At 40.7% G+C, this 21363-nt stretch overlaps 1 protein-coding gene and 1 long non-coding RNA gene across 4 annotated transcripts; one reads left to right on the plus strand and one right to left on the minus strand.

Annotated features, from left to right (window-relative positions):
* Positions 1–42: 42 nt before the first annotated feature.
* LOC133382845 (uncharacterized) lies at positions 43–9065 on the plus strand. The gene is made up of 3 exons (XR_009762100.1): positions 43–194; positions 4812–4879; positions 8921–9065. It is a non-coding gene; the product is annotated as an uncharacterized LOC133382845 (long non-coding RNA).
* On the minus strand, positions 1940–21321 carry NEK3 (NIMA related kinase 3). Of its 3 annotated transcripts, none has more exons than XM_061622380.1 (14): positions 21214–21321; positions 19553–19747; positions 15628–15721; positions 15363–15460; positions 14155–14238; positions 12456–12523; positions 12272–12358; positions 11346–11400; positions 10447–10647; positions 9649–9739; positions 8906–9046; positions 6897–7028; positions 4790–4904; positions 1940–2275 (listed from the first exon to the last, which is right to left on the minus strand). In XM_061622380.1, the coding sequence occupies exons 2-14, from the start codon at positions 19667–19669 to the stop codon at positions 2209–2211; spliced, it is 1350 nt and encodes a 449-aa protein (XP_061478364.1). In that variant the 5' UTR covers positions 19670–19747; positions 21214–21321; the 3' UTR covers positions 1940–2208. The 3 variants fall into 3 exon arrangements, with proteins under 3 accessions (XP_061478364.1, XP_061478365.1, XP_061478366.1); XM_061622381.1 differs by lacking the exon at positions 21214–21321 and adding an exon at positions 20397–20455; XM_061622382.1 differs by lacking the exon at positions 8906–9046.
* Between the last annotated feature and the right edge of the window lie 42 nt (positions 21322–21363).

Genomic DNA, 21363 nt, shown 5'->3' on the forward strand with positions numbered 1-21363 from the left:
CTGCTCAGGAGTAAGTTTGTTTTCAGTAGGGCTTACTCACAGGTTTGTGTATAAAGCACGTTTACATATAAGGGCCATGGATTTTCGGGTGTACTATATAGGCAGAATAACTTGGCTTTAATAACTAACAGTGCAAGCCTATGCATATCTACTTTGAAGAAAGCCTCACTGAGTTCAACTGCATTTACAGACAGGTATGTCTGCATAGGATTGTAGCTTAAAATTTGTTTTTTACTCTTCCATTAGTTTTCGTCTTAACTGGCTGCATAATCAATTACAAATTTCAAAAGAAGTTCAAAGGGCCTGTTGCAAAAAAAAAAAAAGTGTGTCTTAGCACCTTAACAAATAAAAGATAGGTATATATATAGGGTTAGCAAAGCTAGAAGGCTAAACTTGTTTTTACTAGCTTCTGTATTCAGTAGTCTATGGAAACGACAGAATCTGAAAGACATATTGACCAGAATTCCATATGAAAATAGGTTACATACACCTTTTTGTACACACACACAATTAACGATTGTGAAGTCAGATTTACATCCTGCCTTTCCGCTGACATGCTCACTGCAAAAAAAAAAAACACCATTACAAAAAACGACTGCAACAATTCACTACAAAATCGTAGAAAATATGGGAACTATCATATGCAAGTTTATTCTTAATAGAAAATTTCAGCAGTGGATTGGCCCACCTGGAAGTCTTATCAGTTATGGAAAATGGATGGTAGGATTTTGTGACAACTGTTTATTATTTGAAATCTGTTCAGTCATATCAGATTAAATTTAAACACATAATAAAGATTGGTGCTGTGCTTGCATTTACAACAGCAACAGCTGCAGCCACTTTATTGTTTACAATGCCAGAAAAAATCTGGTTAGCCAGATCCTGGTATAGTATGTTGTTTCTATATTGTTAAGAACATAAGAAGAGCCTGCTGGATCAGGCCAGTGGCCCATCTAGTCCAGCATCCTGTTCTCACAGTGGCCAACCAGGTGCCTGGGGGAAGCCCGCAAGCAGGACCCGAGTGCAAGAACACTCTCCCCTCCTGAGGCTTCCGGCAACTGGTTTTCAGAAGCATGCTGCCTCTGACTAGGGTGGCAGAGCACAGCCATCACGGCTAGTAGCCATTGATAGCCCTGTCCTCCATGAATTTGTCTAATCTTCTTTTAAAGCCATCCAAGCTGGTGGCCATTACTGCATCTTGTGGGAGCAAATTCCATAGTTTAACTATGCGCTGAGTAAAGAAGTACTTCCTTTTGTCTGTCCTGAATCTTCCAACATTCAGCTTCTTTGAATGTCCATGAGTTCTAGTATTATGAGAGAGGGAGAAGAACTTTTCTCTATCCACTTTCTCAAGGCCATGCATAATTTTATACACTTCTATCATGTCTCCTCTGACCCGCCTTTTCTCTAAACTAAAAAGCCCCAAATGCTGCAACCTTTCCTCGTAAGGGAGTCGCTCCATCCCCTTGATCATTCTGGTTGCCCTCTTCTGAACCTTTTCCAACTCTATAATATCCTTTTTGAGATGAGGCGACCAGAACTGTACACAGTATTCCAAATGCGGCCGCACCATAGATTTATACAACGGCATTATGATATCGGCTGTTTTATTTTCAATACCTTTCCTAATTATCGCTAGCATGGAATTTGCCTTTTTCACAGCTGCCGCACACTAGGTTGACATTTTCATCGTGCTGTCCACTACAACCCCGAGGTCTCTCTCCTGGTCGGTCACCGCCAGTTCAGACCCCATGAGCGTATATGTGAAATTCAGATTTTTTGCTCCAATATGCATAATTTTACACTTGTTTATATTGAATTGCATTTGCCATTTTTCTGCCCATTCACTCAGTTTGGAGAGGTCTTTTTGGAGCTCTTCGCAATCCCTTTTTGTTTTAACAACCCTGAACAATTTAGTGTCATCAGCAAACTTACTGATTTATTTTTGCTTTCATATAAGAAGTGTACACTTCAATATTTTTAGGAAATACATTACAGAAGAATGTTCACATTGGTTCCTAAAGTGCTATTTCAGCACTTAAAATCAGTACACTGTTGTTGGTCCAAAGAATTTCACCCATACTGTAATCACTGCATGCATTGGTATGCTTATACAGGACTTTCAAATTGTTCACCAACATTTTTGCATCAAGACTTCTGGATATCTGATGGTACTAATTTCTTCAGTTCCATTATTCAGTTATTCAGTCACTCCACTTTGGTCATCCTTTTTAACTCAAAGACCCAGTCTGGATCATCTTCTGCTTCAAAATCCCTACAAAAAGACAGGAAAACAGTCAAATTTTAACACCTTTAAAAAAAATCTAGGACTAAATTCTGCTTTCCTGTAATGAACTCCCAAGACCTAAAAATCTACTTGAGATATTCTACCCATAAAAGCAGTCCTATAGAGTAGATTCTACCATTTTCTGGGGCAATTTGTTCTGCTGTCCAACCTAAACTATTTTTCTAGATATCCAAAACTAAAGCACTACTTCAATCCAGTGTGTCTTTCAGGGCCCTCTAGGTGTTGTTGGACTACAGCCCCATCAGCCTTCCAGCCAAAATAGTGGTCAGGGATGATGGAAGTTGCAGTCCAACAACATTGGGAAGGCCACAGGTTGCCCATCCCAAGATGTACACAGCATCTCTTTTTCTTGTTATAGTTAATTTCATAGAATCATAGAGTTGGAAGGGCCTATAAGGCCATCAAGTCCAACCTCCTGTTCAATGCAGGAATCCAAATTAAAGCATACCCAATAGCTGGCTGTCCAGCTGCCTCTTGAATGCCTCCCACCACCTCTCTAGGTAATTGGTTCCATTGTCGTACCACTCTAACAATTAGGAAGTTTTTCCAGATGTTCAGTCAAAATCTGGCTTCCTGCAACTTGAGCCCATTATTCCATGTCCTGTATTCTGGAATGATTGGGAAGAGATCCCAGCCCTCCGCTGTGTGACAAGCTTTCAAGTACTTGAAGAGTGCTATCATATCTCCCCTCGCTCTTCTCTTCTCAAGGCTAAACATGCCCAGTTCTTTCTGTCCCATCTCATAGGGCTTTGTTTCCAGTCCTGATCATCCTCCTTGCCTTCTTCTGAACCTGTTCAAGTTTGCCTGCATCCTTGTAAAAGTGCAGTATCCAGAACTGGACACAGTACTCAAGATGAGGCCTAACCATTGCAGAATAAAGGGGAACGAATACTTCATGTGATTTGGAAACTATACTTCTGTTAATGCAGCCCAGAATAGCATGTGCCTTTTTTGCAGCTACATCACACTGTTGGCTCATATTCAGCTTGTGATCAACAACAATCCCAAGATCCTTCTTGCATGTAGTATTGCTGAGCCAAGTATCCCCCATCTTATAGCTGTGCATTTGACTTCTTTTTCCTAGGTGTGGAACTTTGCACTTATCCCTGTTAAGTTTCATTCTGTTGTTTTCAGCCCAATGCTACAGCCTATCAAGATCACTTTGAATTTTGTTTCTGACTATCCCTCCTAATTTTGTATCATCTGCAAATTTGATAAGGATTCCCTGCACCTCCTCATCCAAGTCATTAATAAAAATGTTGAAGAGCACTGGGCTCAGGACCAAGCCCTGCGGTACTCCACTCATTACCTCCCTCCAGTTTGAGAAGGAACCTTTAATAAGCCCTCTTTGAGTATCATTCTGTAGCCAACTGTGGATCCACCTGATAGTTATTCCATCCAGCCTTAGCAAACTGGCTAATGAGAATATAATGGGGCACTTTGTCAAAAGCTTTGCTGAAGTAGAGATCTATTATGTGCACAGCATTCCCACAGTCTACCAGGGAGGTTACCCAATCAAAAAATGAGATAAGATTAGTCTGGCAGGATTTGTTCTTGATAAATCCATGTTGACTTCTAGTAATCACTGCATTGTTTTTAAGGGGTTTACAGATTGACACCTTTATAATCTGCTCCAGAATTTTCCCAGGGATTGATGTTAGGCTGACTGATCTGTAGTTCCCAGATTCCTCCCTTTTGCCCTGTTTGAAGACAACATTAGCCCTCCTCCAATCATCTGCACTTCACCCATCCTCCATGATTTCCCAAAGATAATAGTGGCTATGATGGTTCTTCAGCCACTTCCTTCAATACTCTAGGCTGCAGTTCAATTTAATAAGCACTTGAAGGATTGGGTAGAGTTTTCTCCTTAAGGCAATACTTTAGCTTTTGGAAACTAACTTCATGTCCTCCCCTTAAACATCCCTAGTTCCTTCCTTCAAAAAATGCTCAAGTATTTCACATCACCTTTATTATTCTGTTCTTAATAATCTTCAATATGTTTACAAACATTGAGCATAATCTACAAATGGCTGACACTTCTCTCGACCAAAGGCAGCACTAGCATCTGAACCTCAGGCATACCTGGATTCCAGAGAGCACATGGGCCATAGCCATGTAAAAACATAGCTCTACATGATCCATGTGCTTGTAATACAGACAGTGATGCTTCCTCAATTTCATGTTCCAATTGTAGAACCTTATGCTGCACTATGCACCATTTTGGAATATCCTCAAAGTTTCAGAACTGGCTTAACTGATTGGGCGGGGTCTGCAATTAGAAGGCAGGATCTGAAGTCCCACATGCAGAAGCTCCTCAATATAGAACTTTTTAACACTGTAGCAACTTCAAAAGTGAATGTTAGACAATTATATGAAATTATGAATAGCTGGGTTTTATACAAGGATAGTTTATTTTTGAGCCATTGTTTCAAGCCAGAAGAAACTCCAAGAATAAAGTTTTCAAACTGTATTTGAACATACGTGTCTTCCTCATCTGATCTAGATTCAAGTTGCTCTGCATCCTCTGAAATAGTTTCACCATCTGGTTCATCAGATGCTTTCTTCTCTTCGGTAAGTGGCCCTCTCAGTAGGTCATCTGAGGATTTAACATTAGCAAAATAAGAACAGCAATTTTCAGTTTTTCCAGTGATTTAAGAACTTCAGTCTAAAATTTAGCATAAGGAAAATGCATTTTGCTCCATCATTACTTACTCTTCACTTCCTGTTTTGTTCATGTAAAAGTTGTAAAGAGGCAAAGGCTTTTCTGTAGTGATCAGGAAAACAGCGCTGCTGTTTTCTGTTCGTATCCTTCATAATCAGAGCTTTGTTCTTTGGTTTATAAATGTGGACCGTAATATCCATAGACCTATTTACCACTGGCACTTGGCCAATTTTGTCTAATTTTTTTAAGCAGAAAGTGACATCAACCTTCACTTGCTTCAACACATCACATGAAATTAGACAGGACATACAGACAAATACATTTTTTCCTGAAATTTGAAAGAGGGATCACAGTTAGCGGTGTACACAGTACTCCAGTAAATATCTTCAAATATTTTTATTGTTTTAAAAATCTGCTACACCTATTTGACCAGAGCTAGTAGTGGCTCATGATTTGATCTCCAAATGGACCCATGCGCTCCCTCTTTTCTAGCCTCTTGTTTCAGATTCTCCGTTCTTTTCTATGGCTTGCTATAACCATAGTTTTGCTATTATGTCTGAGTCATAGCAAACTATGGTGATCCTGGACTGCCCAAAACTACTGTTGCCTTAATTAAACACCAAACGATGATTATAGCAATCCAGAGGAGCAAAAGGAAAGGGAACATGTGAGCCCATAACAAGTGATTGATGCCCAAACTATGGTATGGCGATCAGGAAACATGATTTCTGATTTAAGCCAGTAGAACAAATGAAGCGTGTGTAGTACTGTGTACATACCATGGAAAGTGATGCATCTCTCAAATTTCCTTTAAAAAATGTCCTTCAGCATTAATCGGCATGTGTATGTCTGCAATACTGCAAATTCAGCTAGTAAAATAAATAAGTGAGTATGCATGGAAAATGCCTGAAGATTAATACTAAGACACTAACAGGCAAATCCGAAATGAAACAATATGTAGCTATGCTGAACCAATGCTTAACGGCTATAGGACTTTTACAATCTACACCTTCCTAGTCAACATCTGCATTTAAACAAACTGCCCCAACTCGCCACTCTGTGAACAGAGATGCGAACCCTGCATCCCCCCCAAACCCCCACGTTTCCCTCTGATTTTTTCTGGGCATTCACATAGTGGGCACTATCCAAGAAGGTCTTCAGCTGGAAAGAGAATGTGTTGTGCTGCTCTTACAGAATCAGTCACTGAAGCATTCCTGATGATGCTCATGGAAGATCTAGCACATTGTGCCACCATCCCAAGTGGTTTCAGAAGAAGCCCAACAGGTCACATTCAAATGGACATTTAATATTTACAAATAACTCCCAGTGCATGCAGTTTGGCTGACATCCTGGCAAACAGGCAGTATTAACTTAAACATTTGTCATCCTCCCTCACCCCAATGTAATATGACAAACTTTCTCTCTTCCTCTCTCTCACCCATGGGTTGTCAAGGTGATACACACAGATACTAATGGAAATCTCTCCAGGTGCCCACAGAGTCCTGCCCCTTTCCCTGCTGATTCTAGGCTTGAAAGAAAGCTTCTGTTGTAGCCAGCAGAAGATTTTTCCAAGCCTAATTGAAATGCAGGGGTGATGTGGGAGTTACCCACCTTTCCCCAGTTGTGACCAGAGCTTGGAAAAGTTACTTTTTTGAACTACAACTCCCATCAGCCCAATCCAATGGCCATGCTGGGTGGGACTGATGGGAGTTGTAGTTCAAAAAAGTAACTTTTCCAAGCTCTGGTTGTGACCCAGTGCACCCATGCACACACACACAACGATTAGGCTTCAAAGAAGCCTTCTGTTGGTTTACTTGTAGAATTTTTTTACAGAGCAGCATTCACACAGCATATACAAAGATCAGGGGCCTTTCTAGGCAATGTATCTCATAAGAAGTGTCACACTACAGCTACATTGTGATTTACCTGCTTTGTAGATTGTGTATGTTTTAAAAGCTAAACTAATATCAGCATTCTGAAGAATATTCATAAGTGTTTCAGGAGGTTCTTTGGTCCACTGCTTACGTCTGATATTTTCATATTTTCTTACATAACCACCTAGTTACAAAAACAATAAACACTATAATGTTGGCACAGTTACATCCAAGTCAATTCACCACAGGTAAAAGTAATGATTTAGAGAAAATACCAAGGAGTAGCTGTGTTAATCTATCAAGAACTGGGGGTGGGGAATGTGTGTGTATAAATTTGCTACTTTCTTAGTCCACTTTGCCCATGAAAGCGTATGTCACAATAAACCAATTAATTTTAAGGCACCGCACAGCATGCTGGCCACAGTCCAACAGGCATGCTTACATCAACCAAAATGAGCTTCAGCACAGTTAACTCTGTGTGATAGATTGCAGCCACTTTATTATTCAGGAACATTTATTAAAACAAGTGTGTAAATAGCTGTAAGCATCCAGCCTTTTCTGCTAATCTGGAACAAATGCTTTAATTGATCCATTGAGGCTCACAATTAATATGTTAAAAATCAAAGCGTTTGTCAGTGATCTTAACAAAAACCTTGAACCAGGCAGACCTGCTCACCCACAAAGCTTAGTTGGGCCAGTTACTACATTTTAGCTTTAACGTGGTGAGATAGGTTTTCTGAAGATAAAATCGGAAGGGACCAGGTATGCCATCGTGAGCTTCTTGGAAAAGGAGGTAAAAATAAAAACAGTACATATGTGAATGCAATTTCTGTTCCATATATGTGGAAAATGGTATTCTATACAGCTAAGTAGCAACGTATTTCATTTTTCGCTCACTAAGGGTTGACTAGTAGGTCCAGGTATATCCAGCCTTTGTAGGCTAGTGCTCAACTTGCATGAATCCACTTGTGAGAGACTTACTGTTTGCCATGAGATAACCAAGCTAAATTGTCATTAATGCCTGAGGAAATCGTGACACATCAGTCAGTGAATTCCAGTTCAGTAATTTCTATCTGCCCCTTAAATCAATGGTGGGCAACCTGCCCCCCAATGTTGTTGGACTCGAATTTCTTTCAGCCCTAGCCAACAACAATCAAGGATGATGGGACTTGTAGTCCAGAAATATCAGGAAGGTTGCAAGTTTCCCACCCCTGCTTTAAATCCTTTTGCTCAAATAGCTTAACCATGGGATAACAACTGCCGTTTCTTGAAAAACTGAATAGTTCACCCCCCTTTTTTCCTGTGCCATTTCTTATGTCAATTTGTGTATAATATGAACTTACTAGAAATTGGCAATAGCAACCCATCTCAGTTCAGAATGAACCTAGCCTTTCAAAGCTTTTTCTTTTCTCTGAAAGCTGGGAAAAACAAGTCCTTCAGGTGCTCTGTAGCTTTCCCTCCTACTCACTCCTTTTCCAAAATTAACTCAGGGATGCGGAGGTGAGAAGGAAGAAGGAAAACCAGTGGAACATTGGGGGCAGATCTTTTCTCTTTGTATCTTTTGGCTGGATTCACCTCAGTCCTTTCAGAGCATGATTTCAAAATATCCTTATCCTTTTGTAGGCAGATCTCCGATACAGAGGGGAGGGGTTTGAAGACCCTTATTGAACTGTCTTGGAGGTCTCTGACCTCTTTTCTTAGTGCTGTCTGGGCATTTTACAGAGTACCATGGAAGCTGCTCATACCCAGGGAAGCCACAGGCCACTTCTAGTAGTCCCAGAAGTGCTTGTCTGAAGATGCCCATGACTGTGCCCACCTGCTGCCAATATCTTCTGAAATATATGCTGAAACTTGCAGTCCTACCAGTTCTTTACTTGCAGCCTGACAGCCCTTCTAGCAAACTCTCTTCCCAGCTAAATCCCTATGCCAGACTAATAATTTGGACAGATTATTTGGCATAGGGATAGGTTCTGACATAATTTGACAGGAACACCATCTTTAAAAGCCATGATTATTTTTAAGTACAAATAATGCAATAAAATATACTGAATCTTATCTTACTTGTATCCTCCTCAGTTGTAATACTGGAAGAACATAAAGATGCATTTTCCAGAATGTTGATAACAGTACTGGATCTTCCCTTTTCCCACTGTCGTCTGTGAGGGTTTGGTAAAACAGCTTCCAGGGACACATCATACTTTCCTAATAAAATGTTTTATTAACTAGTGTTTATTACTAGTGTTTTCAATTGTTTCCATGTTCCAAAAAACAGATATATTTCCTTAACAGGGAATTACAGATATAGTATCCGACCTTGCTTTTAAAATATAAATTATATTTGGAACTGTTTAAAAACACATACAAATACTTTGAATTCAGTCTTCCCTACAGCATATTTACTTATCTTTTTAATCTGTTAAATAGTATTTGGCACTGCTAGCAAAACCATTCAAAAAAATCTCAGCACAATCCTATGCTTGTCTACTCAGAAATAAGACCTACTGAGTTCAATGGGATTTACTCCAGAGCTTAGAAAAGTTACTTTTTTGAACTACAACTCCCATCAGCCCCAGCCAGCATGGCCACTGGATTGGGCTGATGGGAGTTGTAGTTCAAAAAAAGTAACTTTTCCAAGCTCTGATTTACTCCTAGGTAAATTTGTATAGGACTGTAGCCTCAGATAAACAATTCATGAGCACTGATATAAGTAAGCTCCACATAACCATATCAGAATTCAGCTTAGCCCTTGGTGAGTTAATAGATCACTTTAGAATTTCACATGTGTTTATCTATTTTATCCACACCTGTTTTCTCTAATCCCATTTCACAGAAACCCTTGGCAATGACCTCTGCTTCTGAATGACTGCTCTTGCTCCTTGTAGATTTCTCTTCTTCCTTTAAAGGGTTTAAGAACAGTATTAATCATAACTGAACAAATTACAAATTAGCTGTCTTTCATTTTGTTATGTTTTGGCCAGCGAACAAGTATTTTTATTTCACATTTGTGAACACCAACTGCTCCGCAATTACATTCCATGCTATGAAACATGAGAGAGAATCCTAGTTTCTGCCACTAATCCCAAGCTCCTTGGCGTGACTAATTGAAATATAATAGAAAATACAGTGTGTGTGAACGTTACAGTAAATATTCAAAATGCAGACCCTAATGACAGTCACAAAGGAATAATGTCAATCTTGCACTCATCTAGAGAATGCCCCCAAATAAGAATTTTCCATATTTGCATATGTTTCAATAATATTAGATAATCAATAATGCCCCTGAAATCATAATATTACAAGATAATGGATTGTATCCAAAGCAACACTAAGCAATAATCCTGTCAGTGCAAGGATTCCCACTTGCCCAGCAGGACTTTCTCCCTTCTCCTCCCCCCATATGCCCCCTAAATCTGTTCTAGGGTTTTCCCCAACCCTCCAAGCAGATTTGGCGAGGTTGAGAGGCATGTGCAGGAAGAGAAGAAGGGGGGGAAGTCCCACTGCACAAGTGGAAATCCTTGCGCTAATGGGACAGGCTAGTTGGATACTGCCTATTGGTCTATCTGTAAAAATGTATGTTCAGTTTTCCAAAGTGAAAACAATACCTCTGCTGAAGCAAAATTTCTGATACGCTTTGCCAGGCAGCTTCTCGCAAGAATTGTGCTAGCCGATGGACGGTTCTTGGGATTCTTTTTAAACATTTGTTTTATCAAATAGTGAAGTTCGTAAGTATAGTGAGATGGAAGTGGATTGTAGTATCCTTTACATATCTTAAGAATAAGATGTTTCCAACTATTGGCTTGAAACTAAATTGAACAAACACGGAAAGAAAGCAGATAGCTTAATAGTATTAAATATTTATTAAAATGCCTCAAAGAACTAGATGCCGTACACAAATTAATTATTCTCTACATACAAGTGCATGTAAAAGACCTAGCACTACGTTCTATATAAAATGACTAGTCTAGATATCTTCAGAAATAACTTTGTCTGCTGTTAGGGTAGGTATATATTGTACTTTGGAGCAGCGATAAGTACTATTGCTTTTTGATTTTCTGAAATTAACATTGGCCCTAAGTATGACATTCCCCCACCCCAATATTTTTAAAAGGGTTGCCTACGATAGAGAAACAATCACAATCCTGAGAACACTCAGCAGAACATACTACATGGCTGTTACCTAGAGTAGGACTGCAATCCTAAATACACTTATTAAGGGGTATGCTCTATTGATCACAATGGGACTTACTTCTGAGTAAACATGGATAGGATTGCACTGTAAATGTCCCCCTTTCCAAATGAATATATTTTTATATCCTGTAACCCTTTATTTTCAGCAAATCATAATAGTCCTGACAATATTAATGGCATGCATGTAATTATATCAAGCCACAATTATTAGTAAAGATCTAAGGTCAATTCCCACATTAGATTTTTGTTCATTACTTAAAAAACTGGCCCTGAATCAATTGCTGGGAGGATAAGCATACGAAAGGGTACTTACTGGATGTTTCAGAGTGCACAGCTCATATAAAATGCATCCCAGAGACCATATATCACTGTAAAGACAGGTTTGAACAGTGACTTAGTTTCAGACTGAGGCAGGGATCCTGTTCAGCCTGTCAGGCCTGATCCTGAGGTCCCTCCCCTGGCAGGCCACTTTGACAGGTGGGCCAGGCTGCCCACTTGTCAATCACATCATAATGACATCAAGTGATCCATTTTTTCTCTGCAGCACAGCTTGAACTCAAAGGGACATTTTTCCAGTCGAACCAACCAGGAACTTGTAGACAGCACCAATCAGCTAATCAGTTGTGACTTCAAGCCCCACTTGGATCAAATAACAGGATGGAGTTTCCAATTGTGAAGCCACCACTGATCAGCTGATGGGTACTATCTTCAAGCCCTGCTTTCAGCAGGGATCAGCTCCACTCAGGAGTTTCAGCTGGAAACTCCTAAGCAAAACCAGTTCCAGCAGGGCTTGCATTTGGTGCTAAATTTAAAAGGCACATAATACAAATCCGGCTTGCCAAAGAGCAATCAACAGACCATTTTAAGGCTCCTGATTGTTCCTTTGCAGCTGCATTTTTACCTGCCCCACACCTGATGTCACAGCTATTATCTCCACATTAGCCAAAGTTGATAGCAATCCAATGGCAACCTCAACACTGTAATTATATTCTTGTAATGGCTAGTTCAAACAGCTGTGAAATGTATAGTAACTTCAGTTCTCTTTCCCACATAGTCAATGGCACCCCACAGCCTTTGGAAGGATCAGAGGAGTGTCTCTTTTGAAATCAGAGTTCAAAATTCAGACTCAGATTTGCAAATTTTGTCCAGGCTATGCATGCATTTATTTGTTGCATTATTTACCCAATGCTACACACAACATCAAAGTGAGCATTGTTTTAGATTCTGATTAATTTTTACCTTTTATTGTTGTAGGGTGTGTTTTCCCAAATTTCTGGAGGCACATAATAAGGGGTTCCCACATATGAACAAGCATATGCCTTTGGGCTTGTCCAAAAAAAAATAAAAAAGTAATATTAGGAACAGCAGAGTAACATTTGCACAGCAGCTAGTAAATAATTTTGAAAAGAACCCCCAGACTTGCCTGGAAAGAAGAAGTGCAGACCCAAAGTCTCCCAGTTTTACTTTCCCATTTTGTGTGAGAAATATGTTCTGCATTATGAAATAGGAAAAAGAGTTTGTTCATATCTATATATCTTATTAAAAGCTGTCCTACTCTGTTAGTATCTGTATTATCTAAGTCAGTTCTCAACTGTTACAATTAAATTAGCACTCAGTCAGCACTCTGCTACAATACTAGTTGGGTTCCTATGCTTTCTGAGGAGCAAATGTCAAATGCATACTAACTGCATTAGAAAAAAGCTGACATAGCAAGAGCTGTTATTTCTAGAACAAAAACCATGCACATTAAATGCATGCGGGTCACCCATGTAGGATTGCTGCTGCAATGCATGGGGAGTGGAGGTATAACCCTTTTCCATTGGCACCAATGGAAGCTTCCCTCCCAGGACTAACAACAGCTTGGAGGAGGATGTGGCATGAGGGGAAACAGTTATTTCCCTAGTAAATCAGATACACATCTTAGGAGTAGCCTACTTCAAATAATTATATTAGCACTAGGATGAAATCCATATTGGAAGGAATATTATGTGACACACGGACTCTCTTTGGATCAAACTTCCTTGGGATCAAACAAAGTTATAAATCCTTTTAAACACGTAAATAATACAAAATCACAGAATTTTACAAAGGAGCTAGCCTCAATGCTTTCATACAGTGCCTTGCAAAAGTACTCAGACCCCTGACTAATGCTCTCATATTACTGAATTACAAATGGTACATTGTAATTTCGTTCTGTATGATATTTTGAAACACTGAAACTCAAAATCAATTACTGTAAGGTGTCACTGGTTTTATGTTGGGAAATGTTTGTAAGCATAAAAAACTAGAACGTTGCTTGCGTAAGTATTCAACCCCTGTGCTGTGGAAGCTCCCAGTTTACCCAGAAGAAAGAAATTGCCCTGTCGAGGACACAATTACAATACCATTGGCCTCCACCTGTGAACCATTAAAGTTGCTGTCACATTGTCAAGATAAAAACCCCACTGTTGAAGGATCAAGCTGTGGATCTGAAGGAAAATGAAGACCAAAGAGCATTCTACAAAAGTGAGAGAGTGTAATACAAATGCACAGATTAGGAAAACGGTACAAAATAATATCCAAGCATTTGGATATCCCAGTGAGCACAGTTGGATCAATAATCAGGTGAATGTCCTACAGTGGCCCAAAGTCCTGTTCTCAATCCCATTGAGAATATGTGGCCCTCTTTGAAAATTGCTGTCCACAAGCGACATCCAACCAACCTGAACAACCTGGAGCGAATCTGCCAAGAAGAATGGACCAAAATTTCTCCAACGCTGTGTGCAAAGCTGGTACATACCTACCCCAAAAGACTTACAGCTGTTATTGCAGCAAAAGGTGGCTCTACCAAATATTAATGTGTGGGGGTTGAACACTTATGCAAGCAACATGTTTCAGTTTTTTATGTTTCTTACAAACATTTCCCAACATATAACCAATGTCACCTTACAATAATTGATTTGGAGTTTCAGTGTTTCAAAATAAAATGTCATACAGAACGAAATTACAATGTACCATTTGTAATTCAGTAATATGAGAGCATTAGTGAGGGGTCTGAGTACTTTTGCAAGACACTGTATTTCTAAGTATGAAAGGATTTATAGTAATTTTATAGTAACAGTAATTAAGTGGGTTTCAGTCACCTTGGATTTAATGTCTCTGTGTAATACACGTTTGTCATGAATGTATCTCACACCGAGGCATATCTGTGCAAACCAATTAAGGATCTGTGGGATAAGAAAAAAGACAGGGCGCATGGAATTGCACTGTACTTGTATAATGGAAAACAGACAAAAGGTATCAGGAATGCAAATATTCCAACAGTAACTGTAGACTTCAATCATAGCTACTTACAAACTGTGAAATCAGGCAAGAAAAATGCTTGTTAATTATATTTCTGTACTTAAAAACATAATCAAGTTCTATGACTATCTCCATTTATACTTTGAATACTTACTACCTTCTCTCTTAGTATAGACTATGGAATAGACTAATATCAAAAAAGGAAAAGGCTCATTCTAAGCCTAAACTAGATTTTAGCTAGTTTCCCACACGTTACAACTAATTTCTGTAACTTTTTTTAAAAGCAGCAAAATGAACAGGCTCAGCTCCAGATGTTGGGTGACTCTGTGCAGGCTTCTCTCAGTGGGTCCCTTCGGTGCTGTGAAGGCTCCCCACCACCACCACAGCATTCATGGCCACTTAACCCCCTGGTGGCAGTGCAACTATCTCCCCCTCCCCCTGGCGTACATGTGGTTTTACAAAGCGGTAGAGGCTAGTCCATCAGCGCACTGCCCAACCGGCCTCAATCTGCCCTCAGTCTGCTTTCTTACTTAGAACCACTCCAGGGATGGCACTGCCTGTCACCTTCCTCCTCATTAGTCTCACTGTTACCCCTTTTAGAACTCAGCAGGGAGGATGGGTGCAAACTAGAATTAGTTGGCTCTGCCTGTTCTTGGCTCGGGCTCCACCTATTGTTGGTCTCCCTGCCTTTCATCCTATCAGTCCCAATGGGCACCGGCCCAGCAGTGATCACTCCCAATCTTGCCTGGCAGCTGCCATATTTTACCTCCCACAGAAAAATTCAGCAGCCATCAGCTGCCAACTGGAGCTGAGGAGCTGCTTTTCTCCTGTCCCTTTACATGCAAGGACCACCACATAAGCTCACTCACAAGGGAGAGGCTGGTGGCTGCAGCAGCACTACCAGAGGGCCCAAATGGTGGTGGGCCAGGACATCAGCCTCTTTGGATCCTGTTGCAGCTTATGGTCCCTGGCAAATGCCTTAATGTGCCTGGGCTTAACACTGAATATCCATAAGATGCCCAGTTATAACCTGATATCGTATTCTTACCATATCTTCAGGAAACAACTTTCCCTTCTGAAGTTTAATCTTTTGCATTAGATCTCCATCGTCACAATATTCCATTACTATATAAAGATGTCCATCACCTAATGTTCAGAGAATTTAAGATTCATTAGTAGTGCCACTATTACACAAAATCTATTACTATTATGTGTGTGTTTTTAGACAGCACCAATAACACAGATACAAAGAAAGGTCCATTTTTACAAAATGAATAATATAAACATAACCGTTTTTAAATATCCATAGTTACCTTCAAATGATTCCAAATAGGTGACAATATTTGGATGCTTCATTTTAGCTAACAGAATCGATTCATTCCAGGACTTCTCTGTGTCAAAGATAGACTACAAACACATTGCTAGTCAGTAAAAATATATAGTTACTACAATAATGAAAGTACAAATCAGCCTATCTAGAAAATATTTATTAGCTTTCAGTTTGTTTTCATCCTCCTAATGAAAGTAAAAGTCTGACGTATCTAAAGCTGCGATTCTTATCACATATACTTGGAAATAAACATCACAGAAATCAATGGGATTTGCATCCAGGTAAGTGAGCTAAGGATACTTATACTATTGCATACTACTGTATAATAATTACAAAATAACTTCCAGTATATTCATATTCCATACTGAGGGCCACCTTGGAAGAAAATTCTCAGCTGAAGGTTTTGTTGTTGTTGTTATGTGCCTTCAAGTCGACTACGACTTATGGCGACCCTATGAATCAGTGCCCTCCAAGAGCATCTTTCATGAACCACCCTGGTCAGATCTTGTCAGTTCAGGTCTGTGGCTTCCTTTATGGAATCAATCCATCTCTTGTTTGGTCTTCCTCTTTTTCTACTCCCTTCTGTTTTTCCCAGCATTATTGTCTTTTCTAGTGAATCATGTCTTCTTATTATGTGTCCAAAGTATGATAACCTCAGTTTCATCATTTTAGCTTCTAGTAATAGTTCTGGTTTAATTTGTTACGATCAATTAATACAGGTAAAGGCAGTATCAATTAATAAATATACAGCATACATAATCTGTGTGAACATAGTAGATGGGCCTCTAGTGAACATGATCTATTTAGCATGTGATATTCTTGCTTTTCAACCTATATTCACCTTACAGTTCTTCACTATGTTCTGTCACAGACACAGCTGCTAGAGAAGCCCTCTGATGTACCATCAAAAGAACATGAGGCTGTCTTAGGCCAGCAGTCTGGTACTGCTGGTGGTAGCTCTGTGACCATGGAAAGGTCTCCGTTTAGAAATCTATAAAAGACTCAATCCAAGTGCCTATTGTAGAAGATACAATACTTAAGTTTAATCTGCCTTTTTTTGACTGGGGAACAGGGTGTAGTCATCCAGGATCTGGGGCGGGGGGTTTAGACTCCTTACTTTTTGGGGAGCCAGGTCCCAATAGGGTCCCTATGTCTCCAGCATCCTACAAGCCAATCAGCATGAAACGGGAGTGTATTGACCACTGATAAGAGTCTTCTAATATGCTTCCTTGTCCTTTCTTGCTGATTAGAGCCAATCAGAGTGAAAGGAGGTGAATCAGCCACTGAGAAGACTCTTCTCAGTAGCCAGGCTGGTGCTAGAGGGTGGCCAGGTTGGGCCCTGGCTGAGGGCCCCTGAAGTGCCCTTCCTTAGGGCAAGGGGATAGCACTTCCGTTCCATTATCCGCTGCAGTGTTGGCTCCCGACACTGCTGCACATCCAAGAGAGGAAGCTCCCAGGCACCCCACCTCCCCAATACAGTCAGTGTGGCCTTTACTAAGCCTGCATACATGCCCCACCTACCTCTCCTGTCCCTGTAAATGATGTGCACACTGTGCATGCATGCATGCATGTCATCTGCTAAGATGGCGGCCAGGGCTTCCCTAGGGCTGATGACCTTGTTGCCATCTTGGCTGATGGCATGCATGTGTGCGCAAACACATAGGTGAGGTAGGTGGGACACACAGGTGGGCTTATTAGCCCCACACAGCTTGTATGGGGGTTGGGCTAGGGAGCTGTGGGCCCAGGGCAGGCTGGTGCCCAAGGGCCCAGTCATGCCTGGCACCGGCCCTGTCAGTCGCTAACACACTCCTTCATGCTTACTGGCTCCTACAGACATCTGTTGTGTGGGAGAAGGCATTGACAAGGATCTCATTTTTAACCCAGCACCAAAAAGGGGTGGTGGTGGAAGATGTGAGGGTTTATTCCAGTTTACATTTTAGAAAGTGGCAAATTTCAAAAGATTACAAATTCCTGTGCAAAATGAATGCCTGGCCTGCTTAGAGAGTGTGAATTCCTTCATTTAGGAAAAACAGGCTTTGTCTTAATCCCAGCAGCAAAAAAGCTCCCAGAGAAAGAGAGTGGCAGAGGGGGGAGCCTATGCACCAGCAGCTTTTTAAAAAAAGTTTATGTTTTTCTTTATTGCTGTAGGACTTTCTCAGTCACTTATGTAGGCCCCAATGAGTGTCATTTGCAAGCAAGCCTTTAATGTTCAATTCATCTTCTGCTGGCTCAGGCCGATCCAAATCAGAGCTCCTAAGGCCTGCCTTACTTGAGTGTAAATCTAATTGAGTAGCCAACTTAGAATATTTCTGAGCGGCCTGTGCACCTCCAATGGCTGCTGTAAGTGGTTCATCCCACTGAAAGTGATCTTGAGCGCCATCTGAACAAGTGCTAGATTTGGACAGATAAATCCTCCTCCCCATGATCCCCTTTTAGGAAAGAAGCAGAGGTATTATTGCTGTAGGCTCAAAATGTTGGTAAGGGACCACCCTTTTGCGACTAATTGGCCTTTCATTTTCACAAACAAAGCTGGGACTCATTGAGAACTAAAAGTTAAAAGAATTCTCAGAAATTGTCCATTGGTAGAAAAGTCTCAATTCATTTTAAGTCTATGTTTTCAGAGAAAAGGCGTAGTAATAATTGCAGGTGTCATTTCACCCAGAAGATGGAACCCCAGTTAGGGAGTGGCCCCCTATAAGGAAATAGATGAACCATTACATTGCATGGTCTCAATATCAAACTGCTCCATGGAGTAAAAGATCTTACTTCCTTAGTTTCCTTGGTTTTCTTTGAGCTAACAGGGGAAACATGATTATTCTCTTCCTGCACTTCCTGTGGGGGAATATTGGGAGATATAGGGTTACATAGCTGCCTGTCAGCCAAACTTTCCAATTTTTTAACAATATAATCTAATTGATTGTAAATGGTTTGGACTGTTCAACTGATCATCAAACTCGCCAAACAGTTCATTTTTCCCATCCAGTATTTTATTTTATCAATTTTATCGGTTGGTATCCTACACAAATGTTAGAATTTTAGTAGGATAATTCGATTAAGCTGTATATCTGCTTTTTATTATTTTTATTTTTTCCAATTGCAATGGCTTGAGGCTAATGCAAATGAAGGATCTGAAGTGAAAAAAATGCCTTTATTAGTTCCTACTTCCAAAAGCCAAGACAAGTTGTGAAGAGTGCGAACTCTGTAACAGCAGAAGAGACAGTGAATCCTGGTGACAGCATTCCATCTACAACAAACAGTTTGGTAGCAGCAGGAGATAATGGTGTAGACACTGAATTCATTAATTCAGGCAATATCTCTGACAGTCAAATGGTGACAGTGATAGAGAAGCAGAACGCAGTATTCAAGCCTGGCCAGATTAGTCTATAAACTTATAAAGTTGCATAATCCTAAAGAGGTGTGTCTAGGACTATCATGAAGGGACCCTGCATTTCTGAAATTGCCACTACACTACTGTGGGGCAGGGAATTTAAGAACAACTGGGTGTCATCTATAAATAATGCAACGGAAGTATTTTAATTTCATAATTTAACAGGTTTTTTAAGTTTAAAAATGTAAGGTTATAATACAAACTCGAATCTCCGGTAAAAGGGGTCGAGGTCCACTCAGCCTTCCATCCATCCGTGGTCAGTAAAATGAGTACCCGGCATATGCTGGGGGGTAAAGAAAGGCCGGGAAAGGAACTGGCAATCCCACCCCATATATACGGTCTGCCTAGCAAACGTCGCAAGACGTCACCCTAAGAGTCGGAAACGACTCGCACTACAAATGCGGGGACACCTTTACCTTTTAATTAAAAGAGCAAGCTACTTAAAAACAAAATATACAACACCGTCCAATGACCTTACACAAAATAAGACAGGTTCTCACAGCATTTGGGTAAAAGTTACCTTGGGAAGTCTTATTTCCTTCATTGCATATTTCTGATTTTTGTTTTTATGATGGACCAAAAAGACTCTCCCAAACGATCCTTCTCCAAGTACCATTAGCACACTGTATTTCTCCATGGTTGCGCTTTAATGTTTAGAGGTGTCTTTCCAAAGCTCAGTAGATTGGACTTTCTCCTTCCTCTTCAGAATTACCTACTTCAAAATAGCAATATAACAAAACAAAAAATATTAGACTTGATTCCATATGGGACTAGTGCTAGTCAATTCGTCCTGATGTTACCCCCACTCCCATTTCTCCCTCTCCAACTTCCATGTTAAAACCTTTGCAAGTATGGCCCTATATGTACTATACATTTAAAGCAGTACGATACCACTTTAAACAATCATGGCTTCCCTCAAAGAATCCTGGGAAGGGATGCTTATGAAGGGTATTGAGAGTTGTTAGGAGACCCTTATTCCATTCACACAACTACAGATCCCAGAGATCCCTGGGAAGAGGGATTGATTGTTAAACCACTTCCACTGTGAAAACAAAAATCTTTGTACTTCCAGAACTACATTGTTGGATACTACCCTTATTTTTTTTTAAGTCTCAATAACGCTTTGACAAATATATAACGTCAATAAAGAATGTATGAATGTGTGTGTCTGTGATTTATTTTACATATTTACAGCATTTTTATCCGAATCTTGAGCCAAAAAAGACTACCAGAGTGACTTACTGCTTTATTTATTATTTGATCTTGCAGGTAACAACTCAAATTGTAAAATTAGCTTTTTTTTCTTCTAAAAATACGGTACCTGTCAACACGTTGCCTTACTAAAACTACAAGTAAAAGCTTACTTTGTTTAGGAAAAATTTGATCTGAGCCCTTGTTATTCACCCCATTCCTAAGTGCCATATTACTCCAGTGCTTGGAGTAGGTTGGGCCAATTAGAGTCCAGATGGTTAAACGGCTTCTTAAGGGAGGCAGCCAGAGAGAAATAAAGGTAACTTGCAGTGGTGAAGTTAACAAGGAGAATGGCTTGGTTTGGCTGGTTCACTTGCCTCCCTTCCCCCTCATGGTGCAGGCTGCAGCCAGTGCCACCACCACACGGCGATGTAGGTGGGCCCAATGCTGTGGGTCCTTAATATGCCTCAAGATGATTGCAAGCCACAGCACCCAAGTACGCACACGTCAGCGAGCTTCTGCTTTGCTGAAGGTCAGCTGTAGCAACCTGTCATGTGCAAACCAGTGCAAACTGCAAGTGGTGCCATCTCTCTCTCTCTCTCTCTCTCTCTGGGGGACGGTGTCTCCATCCTCTGGTGCTATTTGTGTAAAAACAATCAACGCTCCACACAACTGCAGACCACGCACAGCAATTCTTTTTAATAACACACTAACAGCGCACAACGCATCGAGCGCTGGAGCCTTAGTCAACGGCTTCAGGGGCAAAGTACACCAGCTTTTCCAACGGCTAGATTTCGATCACGAAAGAAAGGAACCGCTGCGAAGGAAGCCAGTATTAGAAGAAACAAAGAATGCGCCTTTTTATTCGCCTGCTCCCCGCCCCCATTTCGTTTGCATTTGTGGGAAAGATCGTCACCCCTTGCCTCTCTGTGCATATCACCGATGCAACAGGGCTCTTTGTGGCTACTACCCCGCGCCCCCTTCACCTACCGAGGCTCTGCAAACGCTCGCCTGACAGCACTTCCCAGCGCTGCTTGGAAGCGCGAGGAGGAGGAGGAGGAGGAGGAGGAAGACTAGCGGGTTCCCTCCCTCAGTAAGGGCGTGCCTCCGATTGGAGAAAGGTCAGAGGGGGCGGGGCCT

This window comes from Rhineura floridana, chromosome 4 (assembly GCF_030035675.1).
Source record: "Rhineura floridana isolate rRhiFlo1 chromosome 4, rRhiFlo1.hap2, whole genome shotgun sequence".
Taxonomy (NCBI): domain Eukaryota; kingdom Metazoa; phylum Chordata; class Lepidosauria; order Squamata; family Rhineuridae; genus Rhineura; species Rhineura floridana.

Excerpts from the sequence above, each read along its gene's own strand:
- NEK3 (XM_061622380.1), bottom strand. The coding sequence starts at position 19,669 with ATGGAGAAATACAGTGTGCTAATGGTACTTGGAGAAGGATCGTTTGGG. Across the intron at positions 15,461-15,627 it reads CTATTTGGAATCATTTGAAG|GTGATGGACATCTTTATATA; the intron begins GTAACTATGGAT and ends TCTGAACATTAG. Across the intron at positions 2,276-4,789 it reads AGATCAGATGAGGAAGACAC|GGATTTTGAAGCAGAAGATG; the intron begins GTATGTTCAAAT and ends GTCTTTTTGTAG.